This window comes from Gorilla gorilla, chromosome 13, assembly GCF_029281585.2.
Source record: "Gorilla gorilla gorilla isolate KB3781 chromosome 13, NHGRI_mGorGor1-v2.1_pri, whole genome shotgun sequence".
In the NCBI taxonomy this organism is placed as follows: domain Eukaryota; kingdom Metazoa; phylum Chordata; class Mammalia; order Primates; family Hominidae; genus Gorilla; species Gorilla gorilla.
In genome coordinates this window covers 96380478-96405616 of record NC_073237.2, presented here as the reverse complement: position 1 = coordinate 96405616, position 25139 = coordinate 96380478, and the positions used below count along the sequence as shown (strand labels likewise).

General features: G+C 37.6%; 1 protein-coding gene and 1 pseudogene across 1 annotated transcript in view; one reads left to right on the top strand and one right to left on the bottom strand.

Annotated features, from left to right (window-relative positions):
* The window catches only part of ERP44 (endoplasmic reticulum protein 44), a 120269-nt gene that overhangs the window by 16242 nt on the left and 78888 nt on the right, over nucleotides 1-25139 (top strand). Inside the window, exons 2-3 of the mRNA XM_031014463.2 lie at nucleotides 20713-20785; nucleotides 23022-23061. Of these exons, the coding sequence (XP_030870323.1) occupies nucleotides 20713-20785; nucleotides 23022-23061 (113 nt within the window). The remainder of the gene's footprint in view (nucleotides 1-20712; nucleotides 20786-23021; nucleotides 23062-25139) is intronic.
* Nucleotides 4692-8158, bottom strand: LOC134756928 (uncharacterized; annotated as a pseudogene).

Here is a 25139-nt window from a genome sequence, read left to right as displayed (position 1 = left end):
CAATATAGGTTTGAACTGCATGGATCTACTTATACGTGGATTTTTTTTTTTTTTCCTACAGTAGGCCCTCCATATCTGGCAAGTTTCACGTCCACAGCCAAATGCAGATCTAAAATACTGTATTCATAGAATGCGAAGCCTGAGGATGTGGAGGACCAATTTTTTGTATCTATGGGTTCCACAGGGCTAATTGTGGGTCCTGAGCATGCATGGATTTTGGTGGAGTGTCCTGGTACCAATCTCCTGTAGGTACCCAGGGACGACTGTATATGTTTTTTCAGGTGGCTGCCTGTTGTTCCAAACCAGTTTATTGAAGTGCCTGTCTTTTCTCTCTGACTTGAGGTGTATAGCATGTCTTTATTTGGGGTTATTAGTGGACTTTATCTTCAGTTCCTTTTTTCTGCATATATATATATATTATTTTTTATATTTCACTCTAAGTTCTGGGATACATGTGCTGAATGTGCAGTTTTGTTACATAGGTATACATGTGCCATGGTGGTTTTCTGCTTATATTTTAGAATGGGCTTTTTTGGTTTAAAAAAACATTTTGGTATTTTATTCATTACATTGCATGTATATTTTAACTGAGGGAGGCTTGACTGCTCTATGATGTTTCCTGTTCATGAAGGTGGTATATATTTCTACAAGCTCAAGTGTCCTTTTATGTCCTTTGGGATAATTTAAAAGTTTTTTTGCTTTTTTACATTTTTTTGTTTATTCCTAGATATTTGGTTCCTTTTTTGTTGCATTACAAATAGGCTTTTTTCCTCTTCCATTATATACTCTAATTGTTTTGTGTGTGTGTATGTTATTAATTTTGTATATTAATCTTATACTCTGATACACACAGTCTCTAACTGTTTGTGGTGTTATTTTAGTTAATTTGTTTTTGGTTGTCATGTATGCAGTTATGTGATTTGCAGTGAGTGGCAATTTTATCTCCTCCTTTCTCATTTTTATACCTACAACGTTTTTCCTAATTGCTTTGTCTTGTACTTCCAAAAATGTTAAATGAATGTTAAATAATAGTGTTCTTAATGACATTCCTGTCTTGTTCTAAATTTAGTAATAATGCCTTTAGTATTTCCCCAATAGACGTGATTATGGCTTTGGGCTGAGACAGATGTATATTTTTTCTGTTAAGTGACTAGCATTTTAAATCAGGAATGCTGTTGGACTTTGTCAAATACCTTTTTAGCATCTATTGAGATGATTATATCAGATTTAACATTAATAAATCTCACTTAGGTCATTTTTATTAATATTTATGGTTTTTTTTTACTTGATCTGTCATTGAAATGAGAGAAGTAAATTAAAATTTATGTTACAGATTCATTTCTCTACTTGTATCTCCCACAATTTCTGCTTAACAGATGTTGCTGCTGTGCTATTTCGCATATAGATGTTTACAACTATTACACTGTCATTGTAAATTGTGCTGTTAGCTATTGAAAGAGCCCTTTTCTTTTTGTCTTATTAAATGCTTTTTGGCCCCATTCCACTTTGTTTAGTAACTAAAGATGGGTATCCCCCAGCTTTTCCATTATTTGCATTTGCTAGTATTATTTTATTTATTTTTTAATTTCCAACCTGTTGGAATTACTATCTTTTATAGGTATATCTCTGGTTTTCAGAATAGAGTTGGGTTTTACTCTGTGACCTACTATGAAAACTTTTAATAGATCAGTTAAACCTTTTATAATTACCGATATAAATTCTTTTATAATTACTGATATAGATGTGTTTAGTCTTGATTTTCATATTTTTTTCAGTTTTTCTAAATATATTTTACTATGCAATCTAGGTTTTTTGTTTATTTTGAAAAGTAGTTCTTTTCATATATAGGAAGCTTTTTTTCTTATATTGGTAATCACTATAATTAAATCTTATATTCCTCAATGTGTGTCATTCTACATACTGGCAGGATATTCATCTTTATTAAGATGCTGTATTATGTTAGTTTCCTATACCCACGTTTGCAAGGCAGCTTATTGGAGGATCAAGTCCATAGCTCTTTACAATCTTGCCCCAACCTAACCTTCCATCTTTATCTTCCAATGAGGCACTACATGAACTTCCATAGCCAGGATTCACTACTCTCTTCATCCATAGAAACTGCTTGTTGATCCAACCTGTGCAGTGCTCCCTGCCTTTTTTTGGCCCTGTCTGTAAATTTTCTCTGTAATGCTTTCTATTAGCCTTACAGTATATGCATCATACATATTATGTACTTTTTATACTAGATCATTAAAATCTCCCTAAGTGAATTGTAGGCTCTTGCAGGACAGAATGTATCTTGAATTTCCTTCAGGCCTTAGCTGGTGCAGTGCTTTCATCTTCATAGGTTCTCATCTGAGGACTGCCATGAGCTTGTGGAAGAGTAGGTAGATATGTTCTTGATGAGCTGTATATGATAGAATTTTCATCAATTTGTAGAAGAGAAAGGTGAGCAGATGTTCAGTCCTGCAAGGAAAACCTTCTAGCAGCATTACTTTACAATGGATTGGGTTTTCCTGTAAGCTCTCTGTCATAGCAAGCGTTCAATTGTACGGTAAATGGCCATTCTGCCGGGGATGCTGTTAAGGAGAAAGAGAATTGAAAGGGAAAGAGTATTCTAAAAGTAGGTAAACTAGGGCTCACTTCATCTTTGTAATTCTGAATACCTATGATTTTGACCTAAATAAAGCAGAAACCATAGAGGATATAGTTATTTAATATGGGGATTGAGGAATTGACAAGGATAATATGATAGGAAATTAAACAGTAATACACTTACTTTATATATAACTGAATAATCTTTGAAGTTTATGATTCTGTTTTTGTTTTTTTTGTTTGTTTGTTTGTTTGTTTTTAAAGACAGCACTCACTCTGTCACCCAGGCTAGAGTGCAGTGCTGCAGTCATAGTACAATGTAACCTAGAACTCCTGGACTCCAATGATTTTCCTGCCTCAGCCTCCCAAGAAGCTAGGACTACAGGCATACACCACTATGCCCAGTTAATTTTTTATGTTTGCAGTGAGAGAGGGGTCTTGCCGTGCTGACTAGGCTGGTCTCTAACTCCTGGCCTCAAGATCCTCCTGCCTCTGCAGTGCTGGGATTATAGGCATGAGCCACTGCGCCTGGCCTGATTCTATTTTCTAGTGCTCTTTTTACATCTCATGATATAAACAAAATAAAAAATTATAATATATATTTTTATGACTTTCATGTTTGATCATTTCTTAGACTACTGAAAGAGTCCTGTTAAGAAGAGGGTCAGCCAGGCGTGGTGGCACTGAACAATATGTTTGTATTAGGGTTCTCTAGAAAAGCAGAACTAATAGGGTGTCTGTGTGTGTGTGTGTGTGTGTGTGTGTGTGTAAAGGGGAGTTTATTAAGGAGCATTAACTCACACAATCACAAGGTTCCACAATAGGCTGTCTGCAAGCTGAGGAGCAAGGAGAGCCAGTCTGAGTGCTAAAGCTGAAGTACTTGGAGTCTGATGTTTGAGGACAGGAAGCATCCAGCACTGGAGAAGGATGTAGGCTGGGAAGCTAAACCAGTCTAGCTTTTTCACATTTTTCTGCCTGCTTTATGTCCTGGCCATGCTGGCAGCTGATTAAATAGTGCCCACCCAGATTAAGGGTGGGTCTGCCTTTCCCAGCCCACTGACTCAGATGTTAATCTCCTTTGGCAACACCATCACAGACATACCCAAGATTAATACTTTGCATCCTTCAAGCCAATCAAGTTGACACTCAGTGTTAACCATCACAAGTCCACCCCTTATCAACTTGAACCCATATATATCTCCTGATCATACATAATCTTTAAATAAAGACAATGATAAGGTCATAATTATGCCTAACATAATACAACTGTCCTTCGCACAACCGGAAAGGCACCAATCCCCAACCCAAATACTACTACATAAAGTTAACATACTTAAATGCTGATATGAAGTCAATAAATCTCATGTCACGTGATAAAGGAAATAAAATGAAGATATTTTTCTTTACTTTGTTTTTTCTTTTTTTGTTTTTTGAGATGAAGTCTTGCTCGTCGCCCAGGCTGGAGTGCAATGGCGTGATCTTGGCTCACTGCAGCCTCTGCTTCCTGGGTTCAAAGGATTCTCCTGCCTCAGCCTCCCAAGTAGCTGGGATCACAGGCGCCTGCTACCACGCCCAGCTAATTTTTGTATTTTTAGTAGAGACAAGGTTTCCCTATGTTGGCCAGGCTGGTCTTGAACTCCCAACCTCAGGCAATCCACCTGCCACTGCCTCCCAAAGTGCTGGGATTACAGGCATGAGCCGCTGCACCCAGACTTTTTTTTTTTTTTTTTTTTTGATAGAGTCTTGCTCTGTCACCCAGGCTGGAGTGCAGAGGCGCAATCTCAGTTCACTGCAACCTCCACCTCCCAGGTTTGAGTCATTCTCCTGCCTCACCCTCCTGAGTAGCTGGGATTACAGTTGCCCACCACCACGCCCGGCTAATTTTTGTATTTTTGGTAGACGGAGGGTTTCACCACGTTGGCCAGGCTGGTCTTGAACTCCTGACTTCAGATGATCTGCCCACCTCAGCCTCCCAAAGTACTGGAATTACAGGCATGAGCCACCGCACCTGGCCTGAAGATATTTTCTTAGTACAAGTGTATACATGCACAAACGTTTTTAACAAAAGGAGGAAATACTCATGACAATTACAGTCCTCATTTCTGCAGCTGGCCACATGGTCGTAACTGGTATTGATGACTGCCTTGTTCTACCCATTCTGTATTTCCTTTGCCTTCAGCAAGCACCTCAGCAGGTCGTGGTTTTTTTTCCTGGTGGTTGTGGTTTTTTTCCTGGTGGAGTGACCCAAACCTTCATTCCTGAAGTGTCTGGGCCATTTGTAGTTCTGCCTGGATTGGGCTGTTGTGGTTAATCACAAGGCATAGTAATACTAAGAGACACCCTAACAGATCTCCTGTATTCCATGTATACTCTTCCTTACCTCTGTTATGGAGTAGTAGACTGATTGCATCTTCATAGTCTGGGTCAGTCACCCCAGCCAACACTGTACCTCCCTTCTTAGCCTGTTGGCTTAAAGGTAGGAGGAGTCCAAAGTGTCCAGCTGGCAACCTGAATTTCCAGTTTAATGGAATTGTTGTTGTGTCCTTCCTCCCTCTGGAACTAAGACCTCTAGGCCAGCAGAACGTAATGTTGTGGGAACACGAAGCAAAAATTTTGCTAGTAGATCACTAGGGGTGATGGTGAGTGGTGCCACTTCCACCCCTTGATTACTGGATCCATGAATCCTGGCTATGGGAGAAATAGTACCATATATTGGATGTTGATTCAGAGCATACATGGCCTTCTGGAGAACTTTGCCCGAGCCCTGCAAAGTATTGTCACCTAGTTGGCGTTGTAATTGTGACTTCAAAAGGTGATTCCATCGTTCTGTCAATCCAGCTGCTTCAGGATGATGGAGAACATGGTAACACCAATGAATTTCATGAACATGAGTCTACTGCCACACTTCTTTAGTTGTAAAGTGAGCGTCTTTGTCAGAGGCAATGCTGTGTGGAATACCCTGACAGTGGATAAGGCATGCCTTGAGTCCACGGATGGTAGTCTTGGCAGAAGCATTGTGTGCAGGTTAGGGAAACCCATATCTGGAGTAAGTGTCTATTCCAGTGAGGACAAACCTCTGCCCTTTCCATGATAGAAGAGGCCCAGTATAATCAACCTGCCACCAGGTAGCTGGCTGATCACCCTGAGGAAGGGTGCCTTATTGAGGGCTCAGTGTTGGTCTCTGCTGCTGGCAAACTGGGCACTCAGCAGTGGCCAAAGCCAGGTCAGCCTTGGTGAGTGGAAGTCCATGTTGCTGAGCCCATGGGTAACCTCCATCCCTGCCACCATGGCCACTTTGTTCATGGGGCCCATTGGGCGATGACAGGGGTGGCTGGGGAAAGAGGCTTAGTGGTGTCCACAGAATGGATCATCCTATCCACTTGGTTATTAAAATCCTCCTCTGCCGAAGTCACCCGTTGGTGAGCACTCACATGGGATACAAATATCTTCACAATTTTTGACCACTCAGAGAAGTTCATCCACATACCTCTTCCCCCAATTTCTTTGTCACCAATTTTCCAATCATGCTTTTTCCAAGTCACTGATCATCCCCATTGGCTACAGCCCATGAATCAGTATATAATCACATATCTAGCCATTTCTCCTTCCATGCAAAGTGCACAGCCAGGTACACTGCTTGAAGTTTTGCCCACTGGGAAGATTTCCCTTCTCTGCTGTCCTTTACGGATATCCTAGAAAGGGGCTGTGGTGCTGCAGCTGTCCACTTTTGGGTGGTGCCTGCATATCATGCAGAACCATCTGTGAACCAGGCCCTAGTCTTCTCTTCCTCTGTCAACTGATCATAGGGAACTCCCCATGAGGCCATTGGTGCAGGTTGGGGAAGAGAAGGCGGGGTGGCAGGAGTGGAGACCATGGGCATTTGAGCCACTTCCTCATGTAACTTATTTGTGCCTTCAGGACCTGCTTGAGCCCGATCGTGTATGTATCACTTCCATTTGCTGATGGAATGCTGCTGTGCATGACCCACTTTATGGCTAGATGGGTCAGAAAGCACCCAGTTCATGATAGGCAGTTCAGGTCTCATGGTGACTTGAAGACCTATAGTCAAACATTCAGTTTCCACCAAAGCTCACTAACAGACCAAGAGCTGTCTCTCAAAAGGAGAGTAGTTATCTGCAGAAGATGGCAGGGCCTTGCTCCAAAATCCTAGAGGCCTCCACTGTGATTCACCTATAGGGGCCTGACAAAGGCTCCAGACAGCATTCCTATCTGCCACTGAGACCTCAAGCACCATTGGATCTGCTGGGTTGTATGGCCCAAGTGGCAGAACAGCTTGCACAGCAGCCTGGACCTGTTGCAGAGCTGTCTTCTGTTCTTGACTCCACTCAAAACTGGCAGCCTTTTGAGTCATTCGATAAATGGGTTGGAGTAATACACCCAAAAGAGGAATATGTTGCCTCCAAAATCCAAATAGGCCCACTAGGTGTTGTGCCTGTTTCTTGGTTGTAGGAGGGGCCAAATGCAGCAACTTATCCTTTACCTTAGAAGGAATATCTCGACAGGCCCCACACCACTGGAACCCTAGAAATTTTACTGAGTTAGAACGTCCCTGAATTTAAGTCAGATTTATTTCTCATCCTCTGGCATGCAAATGTCTCACCAAGAAGTCCAGTGTGTCTGCTACTTCTTGCTCTCTGGATCCAGTTAACATAATGTCATCAATGTGATGGACCAGTGTGATATCTTGTGGAAGTGAAAAGCAATCAGGGTCTCTCCAAATAAGATTATGACACAGAGCTGGAGAGTTGATATCCCCCCAAGGTAGAACAGTAAAGGTATATTGCTGGCCTTGCCAGCTGAAGGCAAATAGCTTCTGGTGGGCCTTATGGAAAGGAATGGAGAAAAAAGCATTTGTCAAATCAATGGCTGCATACCGGGTACCGGGAGATGTGTTAATTTGTTCAAGTAATGAAACCACATCTGGTACAGCTGCTGCAATTGGAGTTACCACTTGGTTAAGCTTACGATGATCCTCTATCATTCTCCAAGATCCATCTGTCTTCTGCACAGGCCAGATAGGAGAGTAGAATGGGGATGTGCTGGGAATCACCACCCCTGCGTCTTTCAAGTCCTTGATGGTGACACTAATCTCTGCAGTCCCTCCAAGGATGTGATATTGTTTTTGACTTACCATTTTTCTAGGTAGAGGCAGCTCTAGTGGCTTCCATTTGGCTTTTCCCACCATCATCGCCCTCACCCTACCAGTCAGGGAGCCAGTGTGGGGGTTCTGCCAGCTGCTAAGTGTGTCTCTGCCAATTAGGCATTCTGGTACCTGGAAAATGACCACAGGATGAGTCCGGGGACCCACTGGACCCTCTGTAAGTCAGACCTGAGCTAAAAGTCCATTAATTACCTGACCTCCATAAGCTCCTACTTTAACTGGAGGACCACGATGACATTTTGGGTCCCCTGGAATCAACGTCAGCTCAGATCCAGTGTCCAGTAGTCCCCAAAATGTCTGATTATTTCCCTTTCTCCAATGCACAGTTACCCTGGTAAAAGGCCAGAGGTCTCCTTGGGGAAGGATGGGACAAAGATTCACTGCATAAATTGTTGGTAGTATAGTGGGGTCCTTCCTCAAGGGGACTCAGCCTCCCCTTCATTCAAGGGGTTCTGGGTCTATAAACTGGCTCAAGTCTGGAAATAGATCGAGGGGCCATGATTCTCGGTTTATAATTCAAATTAGTCTTTTGTCCATTCGACCTACAAGTTTTTTCCTTATATAAATTAAGTAGGAATGCAGTAGGCTTCCTATCAATTTCACTCCTAGGAACACCGTGATTAATTAGCCAATGCTAGAGCTCTACATGAGTCAGACTATTCTGAATAGTGTTATTCAGTGTGATAACCCAGCAGTCTTGAACGTTTTTGGCACCAGGCACTGGTTTTGTGGAAGACTGATGGGGGTGGGGAGGATACTTTCAGGATGAAACTGCGGACTAGTACTGGTCTGCAGCCTTGGGTTTGGGGACTCCTGTGATAACCCACTTTGGACATTTGGCTCTAGTGAAATTTACCTTTTCAGAAAGATTAATCCCCAAAAGTCTTAGCTTTGTAGTGATGGATTATGTTGAAAAGCATGGATCATGGCTTTTTAAGGGATTTCCAAAGGAGATTTTCTCTCCAAAATATTTTCAGCAGTATTGTTTGAATAAGTGTATAATAGTCTTTAGAGCAGTATTTTTGGAACTGCAAACTGAGATACATTAATTGGTTGTATTGGGCTTACATTCAACATTAATTAAAAGGATAGGAATAGAAAATACTACTGTGCATTGAATGTAGTAAGGATAGGTAGTTTTGAGAAACTTTTATTTGTGTTTCTGTTTCCTGGACTGCAGTGTAAAGTGTATTTCTTGCTGTGGATCATGGTCATAAAAAGTTTGAAAAGCCTCTGCTGTTAGATGATAACACACATTTGGATATTAACTTCTTAGAGGTTAGTATATGTAGTCTCACCTATGTAGAATGTAATTGAAAATTTCTGTTGCTGTGTATTTGTCAAAAATGTGAGAATGATTTCTTGTGAAACAGTTTTTAGTCCAGTAATGATTTTAATGTTTATCTTCAATGGAAGACAAATTCCACTGAAAGAAGGCGTCTCCACATCTCTGCTGAATCTTAGAACATCAGAATCAAAAGCAGCCTTAGATTATTAGTTCAGCTTATTTATGGACAAATAGAACTCTGAGGTCAGGAGGTAGAGAAATGCATGCCTAAGGTTACACTGTGAGTGGTAGAGCTGGTACCAAAACCTAGGTCTCTTGACTCCCAACTCATAGACTGCAGAAGGTCAGTTGTAGTTTAATCATAATCTCAACTAATTGTATGTAACAGTTATAAAAACAAGCTTTTATGAGAGTTCATATTCAGAAGTAAACAATGACCAATTGTTTAGTTTTTTAAAAAAAAACTTGATCATGCATTACTTTTAAAATTCTCTTTGGCTATAGAATGTGAAATTCTTAATTTGAATTATGTAAGCTTATACTCTTTTTGAAACCGTACTTGGGAATTCTTGAGTTTGTTACAGGGTACTTATTTTTAAATCATCTGCCTCTTGGCTGAAATGAACTGTTACCAGATCCAAATCACCACTTAAAATTGCTTGAAATGTTTGTCAACTGCTTCATTAAAGCCCAAAGGGAGCATATATTCAGTGGGCAATTTTGAAGAGTCAGCATGAAGTTCAAACATTAGGAAATTAAGGACATCCTATACCTCATTATTTTAATTAATACATGTTATAAAAATCTAAAATTCAGAAGGATTCAAGGTTTGAAGGTTGTGGATGACTCAGGGACTTGGAAGATTGCCCTTCTTACCTCTAAGGTTGATTGACTGCCTCAAAACTCCAGAAGATGGAGAGTTAGAGAACTTTTTGTAATCCCAGCACTTCGAGAGGCAGAGGTGGGCAGATCACCTGAGGTCAGGAGTTTGAGACCAGCCTGGCCAACATGGTGAAACCTCGTCTCTACTAAAAACAAAAAATCAGCCAGACGTGGTGGCACACACTTGTAATCCCAGCTACTCAGGAGGCTGAGGCAGGAGAATCGCTTGAACCGGGGAGGCGAAGGTTGCAGTGAGCCAAGATCGCTCCATTGCACTCCACCTTGGACAACAAGAGCAAAACTATCTCAAAAGAAGAAAAGAGAGAGTTAGAGAACTTTTTTGTTTTTTAGTTCTGTTTTTTAGAAAAATGAGTTCTCTTCCTTTGTCCCTGCTTGTTGGTCTTTTCCCTCTACCTCCCAAATGGTTTTGAGGATTAAAGTAAACAGTATATTCCTAATTGTGCCAATGCTTACTTCTTCTTTCTGTACCTCCATCTCACAGCAAGTACAAAAGTGAGGACAGACATGAGCAAAGGAGATAGATTCCTAAATTCAGATTTCCTTTTAACACACCAAGGTCATTCTCTGATTAGCTTTTTGGTAAAAGTGCTTAGAAAGCTGAACTACTATGTGGTAGTAATGAAGATCAACCTTAGTGACCCTTAATATATAAGAAAGCCTTGAGACTGTCACTGGGGGTATTTTAGACTAAATAAAAGATAAATCTGTTTGCTTTACAAAGCTAATTCAAACAGTATATGGCAGATGGGACAGCATTAAAGATTCTTCTAATGATCATTAATTAGGATAGGCACCTCAAGAAGTATATGGCCTCTCAAGGACTACTTCTGATTGATATTTAGAATTAATTTGGTTAGAAGTAACAATGTAATTTTTAAAACACAGAGGTTTATTCTTTTTCTGGAGACAGAGTTTCACTCTTGTTGCCCAGGCTACAGTGCAATGGCATGATCTCAGCTCACAGCAACTTCCACCTCCCGGGTTAAAGTGATTCTCCTGCTTCAGCATCCCAAGTAGCTGGGATTATAGGCATCCGCAACCACGCCCGGCTAATTTTTTGTATTTTTAGTAGAGACAGGGTTTCACCATGTTGGCCAGGTTGCTCTCAAACTCCTGACCTCATGTGATCCCCCTGCCTCAGCCTCCCAAAGTGCTGGGATTACAGGTGTGAGCTACTGTGCCTGGCCAAAAAATACAGATCTTTAAAGTCAGTAGTGGATTAATACTTTGGATATATATAGTAATGGAATCATTAGGGGATTTGGTAATAAAAACATTTTTACCCAAGAATACATACAGTATTCTACTTAAGAATAAGAAACTAGGAAGTCTGAGAGTGATTCTGGAACTAAGTGACTGTGGAAAATAAGTAAGCCAAGGTTTCACTGAAGACAGTTTTTCCTTAAAGGCCATTTACTCACCCAAAAACAGCCAGGGCCACATGTTTAGTAATGAAATAAAGGCATTCTTTGACACATAGGAGATATTTTCCTCATACTTTGGAGTGTAGAAATGTGTGTGCCAATAGCAACAGCTAGTAAAAGGGCTAAAGAATGTTATATGTTAGCTGGATATGGTGGCACATGCCTGTAGTCCCAGCTACTTGGGAGGCTGAGGTGGGAGGATTGCTAGAGCCCAGGAGGTGGAGGTTGCAGTGAGCCGAGATCATGCCACTGCACTCCAGCCTAGGTGACAGAGCAAGAACTTGTCTCAAAAAAAAAAAAAAAAGTTATATAATTTAGGAGATACTACAATCTGTTGAGTATAAACTTTGAAAAATTGTGTAAAAGTCAAGTGAAAACATTGGTATTTCCAAAGTTTAGTATACCAATACTATAGCTCACCTGCTATAGTATATTGCCTGAGTTTCTGAGTTTCTGTCCCTGTCTCACTTCTCTGTTCCTCCTTTATCTCCCAAATACTTGACTCCTTGTGCTTAACTCCTTGTCTCAGAGTCTGCTTCTGGGGGGAGGCCAAATGAAGATAGGCTATCATTGTTTTCTGTAAAATTTCCTGTCATCCGACATGGCAGCTTGCATCCTCATGGTGTCATTTTACAAGATGTTCCTCTATAGCCAATGTTTCTTATACACTAGTTTCTTGGGCTTGATTAAATTGAGATCATGTTCAAATTGGTTGTTGTTAAGAATATTTACAAGTGGTGCTTTCTGTTTCGTATTGCATCCCATCAAGAAACAGAATACTTGGTTGTCCCACTTTTAGTGATGTTAAAAGATTGTTCAGTAACAGTGTGGATACATTCATTCTGCACTAAAATTAATTCAAAGCTTCATGAAAACCCAGGCAAAAACAGAGTACTGACATACAAGTAATCTCATGGTTTAATGCCCAGCAGTTATCTTCTTTAGAGAATATATAATGACTTTGCAGGAATTATGGATGACTTTTAAATTAAAATATTTGAATGAGAGAACCTTATTTCTCTCTTTTATTTTTAATGTGAAAATGAAGTTTGTAAGATTAACCATGTACAAATTATGTTTTTCACAGTGTCTAGCATGTTGACACTGTGATGACTCAGTGAAATATTTGTGGAAGGAGTGAGTGAACAAAAGATGTATGTACCAATATGTATGTAGATTCTCTTAAGGTAACTTTCTCTCATCAAGTATCCTGGGTAAGAATTACAGTGCACGCCTGTAATCCCCGCACTTTGGGAGGCCGAGGCGGGCGGATCACGAGGTCAGGAGATCGAGACCATCCTGGCTAACACGGTGAAACCCCGTCTCTACTAAAAATACAAAAAATTAGCCGGGCGTGGTAGTGGGCGCCTGTAGTCCCAGCTACTCGGGAGGCTGAGGCAGGAGAATGGCATGAACCCAGGAGGCGGAGCTTGCAGTGAGCCGAGATCGCGCCACTGCACTCCAGCCTGGGCGACAAAGCAAGACTCCGTCTCAAAAAAAAAAAAAAAAAAAAAAAGAATTACAGTGCAGCACAAAGTAGAATGGTCACAATTCTCATCTTGACTTTTCTTCCAATTCCCATGCTTTGTTAGTACTGCCATTGCTAGAAGTTTGAGTTTTAGAAGAGCAAAATGTGGTGATTTTAAGAGAATAATTTTTTTCCGCACATTGAGAAGTTCACCCCCAGCTCTGAAAAACTTTTTATAACAAAAATATACTCTTTGAAGGTCAGAGAAAAATACATTGTCTATTCCAGGTAAATTAATCTCATTTTTAAATACGCTGAAGAACGAAACACAGATAACATCAGTTTTTAATGGAAATTCATGCATGATCAAATAACTAAAATTCAAGAAAAAGTATGAATTGCAACAAATTTTGTTCCTTTTTATTTGTCCATGATTGTTTTTACTGGCAGCATTTGAGATTAAGGATTTGTATAATCTATATTTGAACTTTTTGGGGGTATGGAATTTGTTTTCTCAAACATTTCTGCACCATATTTTGACTTATTTAACGAAGAAATCTTATAATTCTTCTAGTGTTTCTTTATAAATGCAGATTGGTTCTCACATGACCAAGATGGGTTGCACTGATGCTATAGGAAGGTTGTACTACTGAACAATTTAAGGGTTAAAGTGGCTTCCCAGTGTTATTCTATACTTAGTCCTATTTTTCGCCTCTCTTTGAACTTCTAGTTCATTATAGTGCTTCTGGGAATGTGAACAGTGTGAGATGTGCCTTGATTGATACCCAACTTCAAGGCCCTTATAGTTCCTGTCAGCCTCAGCTTCTTTTCTCCAGGGACATTTCAACATCTCCTGCTCCTTGAAGCCAACTGGAAACCTGTATACTTCTCTTATCTGCCAGCTTAATGCGAAACTGAAAGCAAGAGTGGACTGATTGGAGTCAGGGAAGTGGCCCCCAGGGAGGAGAAGTAGCCTAGGTCTCAGGGCATTGGGACTTCAGATGGTAGGCTGACTTGTCAATCTAGATTAGAAATGGAAGATAACTGTTGCCTGGTACATTGCTTGTTTTTTGCTATAGGAGAGACATAGTTTGTAAAGAAAGGGCTCTGAGAATCTCCCAACAGAAAGGCAAGTCAATGAAAGATTTAGCAAAAATACACTAAGCTATTACAGCAGAATGCCTAGCAGATGTACTGCCAACTGAGAACAGTAATGCCACAGGGAAAGAAACATCCCTTATTGAAGCTTCTATTTTATGACAGTGATTTCGTGCAGAAATATCTGTTTAAGCTATTTTTTTGAGTAGAAGACAGTATACTTTAAAAAATTAACATCTATGTACATCTCTGATAGGTTACAGATTCATTCTACATTTTTCTAAAAGCACAGCAATTTGCATGTCAATGCATTGTCACAGATGAGTCTTACTTGTACTTGTGTTCATATTTGAGGATCAAAAACATTGTACAGAGTTTAAGATGAATTTACACGCTTGCTCCTAGAGTAAAAAAAATTGCTTTCTAAAACAGTGTTCCTGAACTTTAGTGTGCATAGGAATCAACTGGGCATCTTACTGAAGTGGAGCTTCTCATTCAGTGGGTCTGGAGTGGGGCCTAGTATTCTCTATTTCTCACAAGCTCCTAGGTGATACCAGTGTGGCAGTTTCAGAGACCACACTTTAAATATCAAGGTTTTAAGATATTGAGCTTTAAATAAACAAACTCACTAGAAATACTTCTTGTTTTCTAAACTCATTTACTAAGATATTCTAAGAAAACACTTGACGCCTAGCTAATGCGTCTATGAATTAGAAATCTTATTAACAGAAGTAATGTTTGATAACCTCTTTTACCTGACGTTTTATTAGCCTCTAGTCCTGAAAGTCTCAAATCATTTATTTTCATGACTGAATTAAAAACCTTAAATTATAGCACTGTACAAGAAGTGTTGAATTTTTATCCACTAATGTAATATAACTCTTCTTCTGTTTTGTGGTAATTTATGGATGATTTGCTTTATTCCACCGCGCAGCTTTATTAGGGTATAATTGACAAAAATTGTGTATATTTATGATGTACAATGAGATATTTTGATATATGTATACATTGTTAAATGATTACATGAAGCTAATTACCATATCTGTCACCTCACATACTTATTTTTTTTTGTTGTGAGAATATTATAGACTCTCTTAGGAATTTTCAGGTATATAGTACAGTCACGCATGGCTTGATGACGGGGATATGTTCTGAGAAATGTGTCATTAGGCAATTTTGTCATTGTGCAAACATCATAGAATATACTTACACAAACCTAGATGGTATAGCCTACTACACATCTGGGCTATGTGGAATAGCCTATTACTCTTAGGCTACTTGTATAGTATGTTAATGTACTGAATATTGTAGGTAATTGTAATACAATGGTATTTGTGTATCTAAACGTAGAAAAGACACAGTAAAAATATAGTATAAAAGATAAAAAAGTTATACACATGTATAGGGCACTTAACATGAATGAAACTTGCAGGACTGGAAGTTGCTCTGGGTAAGTCAGTGAGTGATGAGTGAATGAGAAGGCCTAGGTTATTACTGTACCTTACTGTAGCCTTTATAAACACAGTAAACTTACGCAATACTAAACGTATTTTAAAATGTTTTTTCTTTAATACTAAATTAACTAGCTTACTGTAACTTTTTAACTGTATAAACGTTTGACTCTTTTGTTATAATATGGAGGTTAAAATACCAACACGTTACATAGCTGTACAAAAACATCTTTCTTTATAACCTCATTCTGTTTGCTTTTTTTATTAAAATATTTTTTTCTTTTTAGCCTTTTTGTTGAAAACCAAGACAAAAATACACACATTAGCCTAGACCTACAAAGGGTGAGGATTATCAAGACATCAAGAGGCTCCAGGAATTTTTCAGCTTCATTATAATCTTATGGGACCACTGTCATATATGTAGCCTCTCATTAACCAAAACATTTTTATGCAGTGTGACTGTATGTGCTGAAGTGTCTGGAAATCATACCAAAGAACAGCTGGGGGAACCAACTGTTAAGTAGTGATGTAGAGGGGTTTCTGCAATAGGTGGGAAGATCCTTTGTGAGATTCCTTCTAAGTCTGTGAATCATCACCAAGTGGTGTGCTTTTTGCTATTATATAATTAAAACCAAATTATAGTATAGACTTTATTTTTATTTGATAACCTCAGTTTCCTCAAACATGTTAAAATGTTTGTTCGCAATTTCAATTTCTGGACCTTTTCCTCCTACTTCTCATATCCAATATCGTCTCTCTAAATTCTTAGTGTGTTAACATCATCTACCTATTCATCCATCTAATCATTCATTTAGTACATATTTGAATGTTTCTTGTGTACAAACAGGGTACAGTGATCTGTGGGATACAAAATTGAATAAGGTGGTCTCTACTTTCAAGGTACTCCCAGTCTGTTGGAGGAAGTAAGACACCAGCGCAAATAACTAATTTAAGGATAGAATTAATTTGTTTCTTAAAGACAGAATAATATGTTAACACCCTATAGAAAGTGCTCTTGGTGTTCAGAGCAGGGAGAGATATAAATTTTTAATAACCATCTAATGGAAGAAAACATTCTTTCCTTGCTGAAGAAGCTCCTGCTATTGAAAGCTAGCCTTTCACTTTTATTAGTCTTTTAAATGAATTTGGGTATGGTATTTGCCATTTTACTGGTATGCCTTTTTATATGAGATCCCATCACTAGGCTGAAATGTTGTAATAGTTGGTACAGTAAATGCATGGAGGAGTTATCTAATGAATTATGAGATGATTAAAGATGCCACTCTGCTCTGCTTTCTTGGCAAGAAAATGAGCTAATAAACTGGAGAGAATGACCAAGTTGTAAAATACTTCCTAAGTTTGTATCTGTATATTTGTATATGTTGTCTAAATATTTCACCATTAGAGACTATATTCTTCATGACTATTAAGATCTATGAAAATTTCCGTATAAGTTTTTATTTTGTTTTTAACGTAAATTTAAAAGTTTTATTCAAGTCTAAATTGAAAACAAAAATTAATGATCCCTATCAAAAGCTTTATGGTCTGGAGTCATACTTTATTTTACTTAAGCACTATAGCATTTGACACATGAAGATGTTTTCCCGGGAGAATCTTGTTGCTGCCCAGGGCTGACAGGAAAAAAAAACAATTTGTCCGACTAGTGGAGCTTACTAACAGTTCAAATAAACAACCTGTCTTTCCCTTCATACTGCATATTAATAGAAATGTTAATGATAAGCTAACAGGAAACTGCCTCCTTTACACCCTACAGGGAGCAGAGATTACTGGGTCAGAGAGTTTTCTTGCTTTGGGCCCTCTTAACAAACACAACTGTTAGCAAAATACCAATCTTATCACTTGCATATTTATTAGCACAGTATTTTTAAAGTAATAGTTATCTATTTAATACAGCCAAATTGATCATTGCCTCATTTTTGCCATTACTTAGCATGTAAATATTTTTGCCATGTAAGTATTTCAAGGTAAAATCAATTTCCCTCTCTCTCTCTCTCTTTTTTTTTTTTTTTTGTTGTGAGACAGGGTCCTGTTCTGTCATCCAGGCTGGAGTGCAGTGGCACAATCATAGCTCACTGCAAACTCGAACTTCTGGGTTCAAGTGATCCAGTGGCCTCAGCCTCCCCAGTAGCTAGGACTACAGGCATGTGCCACCATGCCTGGCTAATTTTTTAAGTTTTTTGTAGAGACAGGGTCTTGCTATGTTGCCTAGGCTTGTCTTGAACTTCTGGCCTCAAGGGGTCCTCCTGCCTTGGCCTCCCAAAGTGCTGGGATTGTAGGCATGAGTCACTGTGCCCAGCTAGTAAAAAGCTATTAACTTTAGATTTTAAACATATATTCTCTCTACATATTTTGATAGATGATAATTAACTCTTCAAAAATATTTCAGAATAACCAAAAGAGTGGATTTGGAGTGTTCCCAACACAAAGAAATGATAGATGTTTGAGTGATGGCTATCCCACTTACCCAGATTTGAGGTAGCACACACCATGCCGTATGCATTTGTGCCCTCAGTACCTAGTAGACACTGTAAATATTATTGAATTATTTAATGACTTGACTTCAATAATGCCAGCTTCATTGTTCTATGATAATATTTTTCTGCCTTCTTAAGTTTTTCTTTAGCACACAAGTGTAAAATCTTGCTATTACCAATATTATTGGGTTCCACAGTTATCTAGAACTGGTCAGATACTTATGAAGCCAGGATCTGTTATTAAGACATTGATAATGTAGAGTAGAAAAGATTTCTTACCCATCTCTAGGTTCATATCTGAGACTCCTATAATAAAAGGTAGATTAACAAGAGAAAAGCATACAAATTTATTTAATATAAGTTTTACATGACATGGGAGCCTTCAGAAATTACAACCCAAAGAAGTGGGAAAAACTTTATTTTTATTCATAGGTTGATGTACAGACATACGACTGGACAAAGGGGGTATGATCTAATAGTAATAAACTGGGGAAACTGTTAGTTTAGATTCTTCTTGGTATCTCTGTGTCCACAGAGATTGGGATATTCCTTTTCTCAGGGTCTAGAGGATACGTCTCTTAGCGGGGTCTTAAGACCTAGTTTAGAGTAATGTCAGAGAATTATTTTATGACCTGTTTTAGGGAAGAAGGGCAGGAGAAGGTCAGGGAGACCTTTTTGCTTCTGCTATTTCCTCAAATGCCAATGTGCTGTATTTTGGAGTAATGTGTCCTAAACCCCATCAATAGTAACTAATGACTAGTGAGGGAAGTCTGATCTTTCTAGTTAATGTTTGAGGCACTGAAAATAATGAAATTAGTTTTATAAGTCAAATATTTGGAGATTTGCAATTATTTAGCCTACTTTTAGGAGAGTATAATTTATTGGTTGCTAACAGACATGATAGTTATTGGCTACACCGTTATGGTAATTTAAAAATAAGACTTAGTGTTATCCTTAGGCCTTTCCTAAGAACAGAATAAATATATATATATTTATATATATTTCTATAAATATATATATTTCTATAAATATATATATTTCTATAAATATATATATTTCTATAAATATATATATATTTCTATAAATATATTTCTATAAATATATATATTTCTGTAAATATATATATATTTCTATAAATATATATATATTTCTGTAAATATATATATTTCTATAAATATATATATTTCTGTAAATATATACATTTCTATAAATATGTATTTCTGTAAATATATACGTTTCTAGAAATATATATTTCTGTAAATATATACGTTTCTAGAAATATATATTTCTGTAAATATATACGTTTCTAGAAATATATATTTCTGTAAATATATACGTTTCTAGAAATATATATTTCTAGAAATATATACGTTTCTAGAAATATATACGTTTCTAGAAACATATACGTTTCTAGAAACATATACGTTTCTAGAAACATATACGTTTCTAGAAATATATACGTTTCTAGAAACATATACGTTTCTATAAATATATATTTATATATATTTTATAAATATATATATATTATATATTTTCAGATGGAGTCTTGCTCTGTTGCCCAGGCTGGAGTGCAGTGGTGCAATCTCAGCTCACTGCAACCTCCACCTCCTGGGTTCAAGTGATTCTCCTGCCTCAGCCTCCTGAGCAGCTGGGACTACGGGCACCCGCCACCATGCCCGGCTAATTTTTGTATTTTTAGTAGAAACAGGGTTTCACCACGTTGGCCAGGATGGTCTCGATCTTTTGACCTCGTTGTGATCTGCCCGCCTTGGCCTCTCAAAGTGCTGGGATTACAGGCATGAGCCACCATGCCCAGCCCAGAAATATTTTTAAAAATTAGTTGGGCTTATGTATATACTAGCATCATTGTATCTCTTTATAGCATTTAGATTGAATTGTTGGTGAATTATAAAAGTTTTGAGTCTGTCATAAGTGCTGAAGTATTCAGGAAATGGGTGGGCAAAGGAATAGTCTTCAGCACTTTGATCAGAGCCTGACATTAGTTGTCATTCAGTAAAAAGCAATGATTTAGTAAGTGAATTTCCATACACAAACTCTATTTCAAACAAAAAACTCTTCAGGCAGCAAACACCAAGTCATTAAAGTTGGAAACTAAAAATAAAATACACTAAATTTTACTTTTTAAAATAAGTAAACATTTGCTAGTTTAGTTTAAAATTTTATATTTTCTTTGTTTTGTAGATGGGAGGCTAAGATTTTCTTTGATAAACTTGAACTTTGGATTTCAGGTTCATTAAAGTGCAAAAACATTCTTATTTTCTTTTTAATAGCCTCTCATGTAACACATTGTTGTCACCAATAAGTGAAAATTATACCGGAAGGGCTTTTGGTTTACAACTTGCAAAAGTCTTTCTTGCATTCTTCATTATTTTCTTCTGTCTTAGAAACATGGCAGGATAGAATCCGCAGACTTAGCTTTGGTTTTTATATTTATACTTTAAACACTGATAATCTCACAAATTTTTTCTTGTGGTGCTATAAAGTTCTTGAAAGTGTTAATTTGAAAAGATATGTATATTCCCAGTTTTCCTAATTCCTTAGAAGCTATTTTGTATATTTGCAAGTATAGAAAGTTTTATTTGACCAATTTCTAGGTTTGAGAAGCTAATATTTCTCCTATTTCATTTATCTAGTAAAAGATTAGACTAGATAATAAAGATTCAATTCAATTGATGTATAATTTTCTAAGGAACAAGTGGAATCACACATTTATTTTTAGACTTTTCACTTTTACGTATTTGTCTTTTGTGGACACATTTATTAATTTCTCATTTTTTAAATTTTCAGGTAACTTGGGTTTTTACTCCTGTAACAACTGAAATAACAAGTCTTGATACAGAGAATATAGATGAAATTTTAAGTAAGTACCTCAATATTTTTAAAGTGTACTCTTTCTTCTCTATAGAGAGTTAGTTTATATATACAAAAAAAAAACCCAATAAAATCTCAGTTAGCTAGCACAGATGAAGAGCTGGCATTCTGATTAATTCCATGACTTTCTGAATTATCAAAGCACTTTTGGTTACTTTTAGTCTTTTTTATTTATTTAACTTGATATAGATACCATTCTTAACAATTCACGAAATGTTTTGATAAGCCTACTTAGAGACCAATAGTTCTCACTGTGCAGAACTAAATGTTAATGACCTTAGGACACAGCCTAGACTTTTTTTTCTTTTTTCCCTTTAATTAGATCACCTATTCTGATCTCTTTTATTGTTATTGGTCCAGTTAAGCTCAGTACTTTTTTTATTTTTTATTTTAGAGAAAGGGTCTTGCTTTGTCACCCAGACTGGAGTGCAGTGGCATGATAATATTATAGCTCACTTCAGCCTTGACCACCTGGGTTCAAGCAATCCTCTTTCCTCAACCTTCCAAGTTAGCTAGGACTAAGGTGTGCTCCACTGCACGTAGCTAATTTTAAATTTTTCTTGTAGAGACATGGTCTTGCTATGTTGCCCAGGCTGGTCTTGAATTCCTGACCTCAAGCAGTCCTCTCATCTTGGTCTCCCAAAGTGCTGGGTTTACAGGCGTGAACCACCACACTTGGCCTAATAAGTTTTTTACTGAATGGTTTGTTTGCTGACAATGTGGTTGTGGATATAATTAACTTGACAGAAACCATTTCTTGTTTTTTAAAAATAGTAAAGGAAAGGTGAAGATGTGGTTGATAGATAATCGTAACTTAGGAGCTTTAAGAAAATGTACAGTGTGCATAAATGATTTCTTTTTTTAATCCTCCATCTTACACATATAATAGAGGCAAAAGGAGTTACAACATTCATTGAGTGTAATATATTATGTTCCTGGACCTTTAAATGCTAAAAGTCTATTCGTGTCTTATGGAGTCTCTTTAGAGGAGTGGTTCCATAAACTTTAGCATGTATCAGAACCACCTGGAACACTTATTAATATCTATACTGCTAGGAAACTGCTAGACCCCTACCTAAAGATTTGCATTTCTTAAGGATTTGCATTTCTGTGAGTTCCCAGGTGATGTTGGTGTTTCTGGTCCAGGAACCACAGTTTGTGAACCACTGCTTTAGAGCGAATAAGCAAGTATATAAAAAGTAACTTGAAGGTAAAAAGGGAAGAAAGGAATTGAAACTCACATGTCATTTTCACTTCTGTCATCTTTCAAATTCTAGAATATCTTTGTGTTTTATTTTCATGAGTGCTTAAGGACTTTACGTTTCTCTAAATTAGGGATAGGCAAAAAGCACTACATCTTTCTCACATCTTTACATCTTGATATGCAAATGATGCTGTTATTTTTGTAGGGGGGAATAACTTAAATGGATAGGAATTAAAAAATTGGCGTCTTGTGCAACACTATTAGTTGTAGATTACTTGTTGCAACTAGGTGGTATATGTGAGGTTTAAAAATAACTTAGTTATACAGGTCTTTTCTGTGATGTGGGATTTTATTTGCAGAACTAATTCTCAGTTATTCATGAATATGCAAGATCAAAAAATAAAATACAGATCATTCCACTTTACTTTTTATGATAGTAGCTTACTTGCCTTATCTGGACTTTATTTCACATTTGCTTTAAATTCATTTAAGATGCAACGAAGGAAGCCCGGTGTGATGGCTCATGCCTGTAATCCCAGCACTTTGGAAGGTTAAGGTGGGAGGTTGCTTGAGGCCAGGAGTTCGAGACCAGCCTGGGCAATATAACCAGATCCTGTCTCTACAAAAAAATACAAAAATTAGCCAGGTGTGGTGGTGTTTGCCTGTAGTCCTAGCTACTTGGGAGGGTGAAGTGGGAGGATCACATCAACCCAGGAGTTTGAGGCTGCACTGGGTTTTGATCATGCCACTGCACTCTAGCCTGGGCAATAGAGTGAGACCCAGTCTCCGTAAAATAAAAGATACAGTGAACTTATAAAGATAAAGCATACAGAGAAAAGAGACAAAGTTTCCCATAAATTATATAAGCTGTCCATGACTCTAGGTTTCTGAGTGAGAGATAATAGTTACTGTGTTTTTTTAAGTGGACCCTTATATTGGACAAAGATCATAATGAAACTGTATCTTTAATTATGTCAAAATTATTACAAATATCTTATTTGGTTTTGTCTTTCAATTTCAGACAATGCTGATGTTGCTTTAGTAAATTTTTATGCTGACTGGTAAGTAATCTTATTGTTTGGGTTTGGGTTTGTTTTTACTTGCTAAAGGTTAATTTTTCTTTGCTAGAAAGGGGAAGGGAAGGCTTTTTCTATTTCAAGACAGTATTCCATACATAAAGTCAATTAAGTTTCATCCACAAGGGAAGTAGTTTAATTTGGTAAGGATTTCTGTTTTAAGAAAGAAATAGAGCTGATTCTGTTATCTTATATCTTGAAACAAGTAACATATAACTCAAATATGACTCTCTCCACCCCTGACTCAAAGGGAACACATATTGCAATTCCATGTTTGTCCTGACTGTGGAAGAAGGTAGTGTTTATAAGTCATGATTTGGGTATGTCAAGTTTAGAAGGAAAAATAATGTTGACATTTTTAAATTTATACAATCTGCTGCCTCTGTCTTTTGTGTTTATACAGTACCCTATGTACCACTTTCTTTTTCTTACTAAATGTTTTGTCTTTTCTTGTTTGTGCCCTAGCAAACAAACTTTGAGGGCAGAGATAATGGCATACTCAGTATTCCCAGCATCTAGAACAATATGGTATATAGTAGATGTTACAGAATATGGCATGGAGATAGGAAGAAGGGAGATTTAGCTGGAAAGATTCTGAAACACAAGGGAGATTTAGCTGGAAAGATTCTGAAACACCGGCATAGTCTTTATCCCTAGACACTCTGTATCTTATCTGACCCTTTAAGGCTTACTACCTACTAGCTGTCACTACCATACTCCAGGCCACAGTCCTGTCATTTACTTAAAATTCATGCTACAGTCTCTTCATTTCTTTTCTGTGCCTCTAGTCTTACGTATCTCCATTCTGTTCTCTACAATGTAAGCCAGAGTTCTCTTTCTTACAGTGTAAATAAGATTAGTTTATACCCCTTCTTAAAGCCCTTAAAATGTTTCCATTACCTTTGGGTTAAAGTTTAAATCCTTTACTTTGACCCAGAAGGCCCCTTATGAACTGGTCTCTTATTCCCTCTGTAGCTGTTATGTCTGGCCTCTCTCCACTTCCACATTCTGCTCCAGTTATACTAAGCTTCTTTCAATTCCTATAAAATTCTGTATTTCATCACTGGACTGTGAGGCATGATATTTCCCCTGCCTGGATGGATCATTCTTCTGTCACCCACTTCTTTACTTAGTTAAGTTCTAATCTTTCAAGTCTTAGATTAGATGCCATTTTCTTCAGGTATGGATCAATACACCTACCCCTACTCTTGACTCTGATTAGGAGCCCTTCTGTTATTTCCTGTAACACCCGTACTTACCCAATCATAACACTTGTAGGCTATAATCCTAGTTGGTGACTCTCTACTACATTGTTTGCTCTGTGAGAATACATACCATAATTTTATTTTCAACTTTAATCCCCAAGCACTTTGGTTAAAATGTGGCTGATAAGTACATAATGTCTACTGAATGAATGTATATATGGTATGATTATTTAAAGAACTTTAGTAAAAAGTTGAAGATACACAGAGAAAATGCTGTTTATAAAATATGTCTCAAAGGTAGCATTTTTCAAAGTAAATTAGGGTTGTCAAGATGTATTAATAGCCAAAAAATTTGGTAGAAGATTATGTAGTCCAATCCATTTTAAAATAAGAAAACTGAGATCCAGGGGATTGAAGTACTTTCCCAAGGTTACCCAACTAGATGATGTCTGAAGAAAAACTAGAACGACTTTCTCCTGACTGAGAGATTTTGTGTGTTGCAAGAAAGAGTAATAGAATGTGCTGCTGATCTTTTGAAAAAACTGAATTGGAAACATGGACTGAGTTATTTGGGAAAACATTACCTAAAGAATACCTTAAGTTGTTGATGAATTAATACTCTTTTATATGGCTGAAAAAGCGTGGGTAATTGGCTGTAAGACATAGACTTAATACTATGTGGCCTCAAAGTCTAGACTCTGAGTTCATTCTGGAAGTTATGGATGTGGCACAGTTTAATAATTCTGTAATAGAGGTGCTTAAAAATACTGCAGCTCCTTGAGTAATACTGTGGTAGGTGGTTAATAATGCTGTTTTGTGCCAGACTATTTTTTAAAAATTACCTAATATTTATGGGTA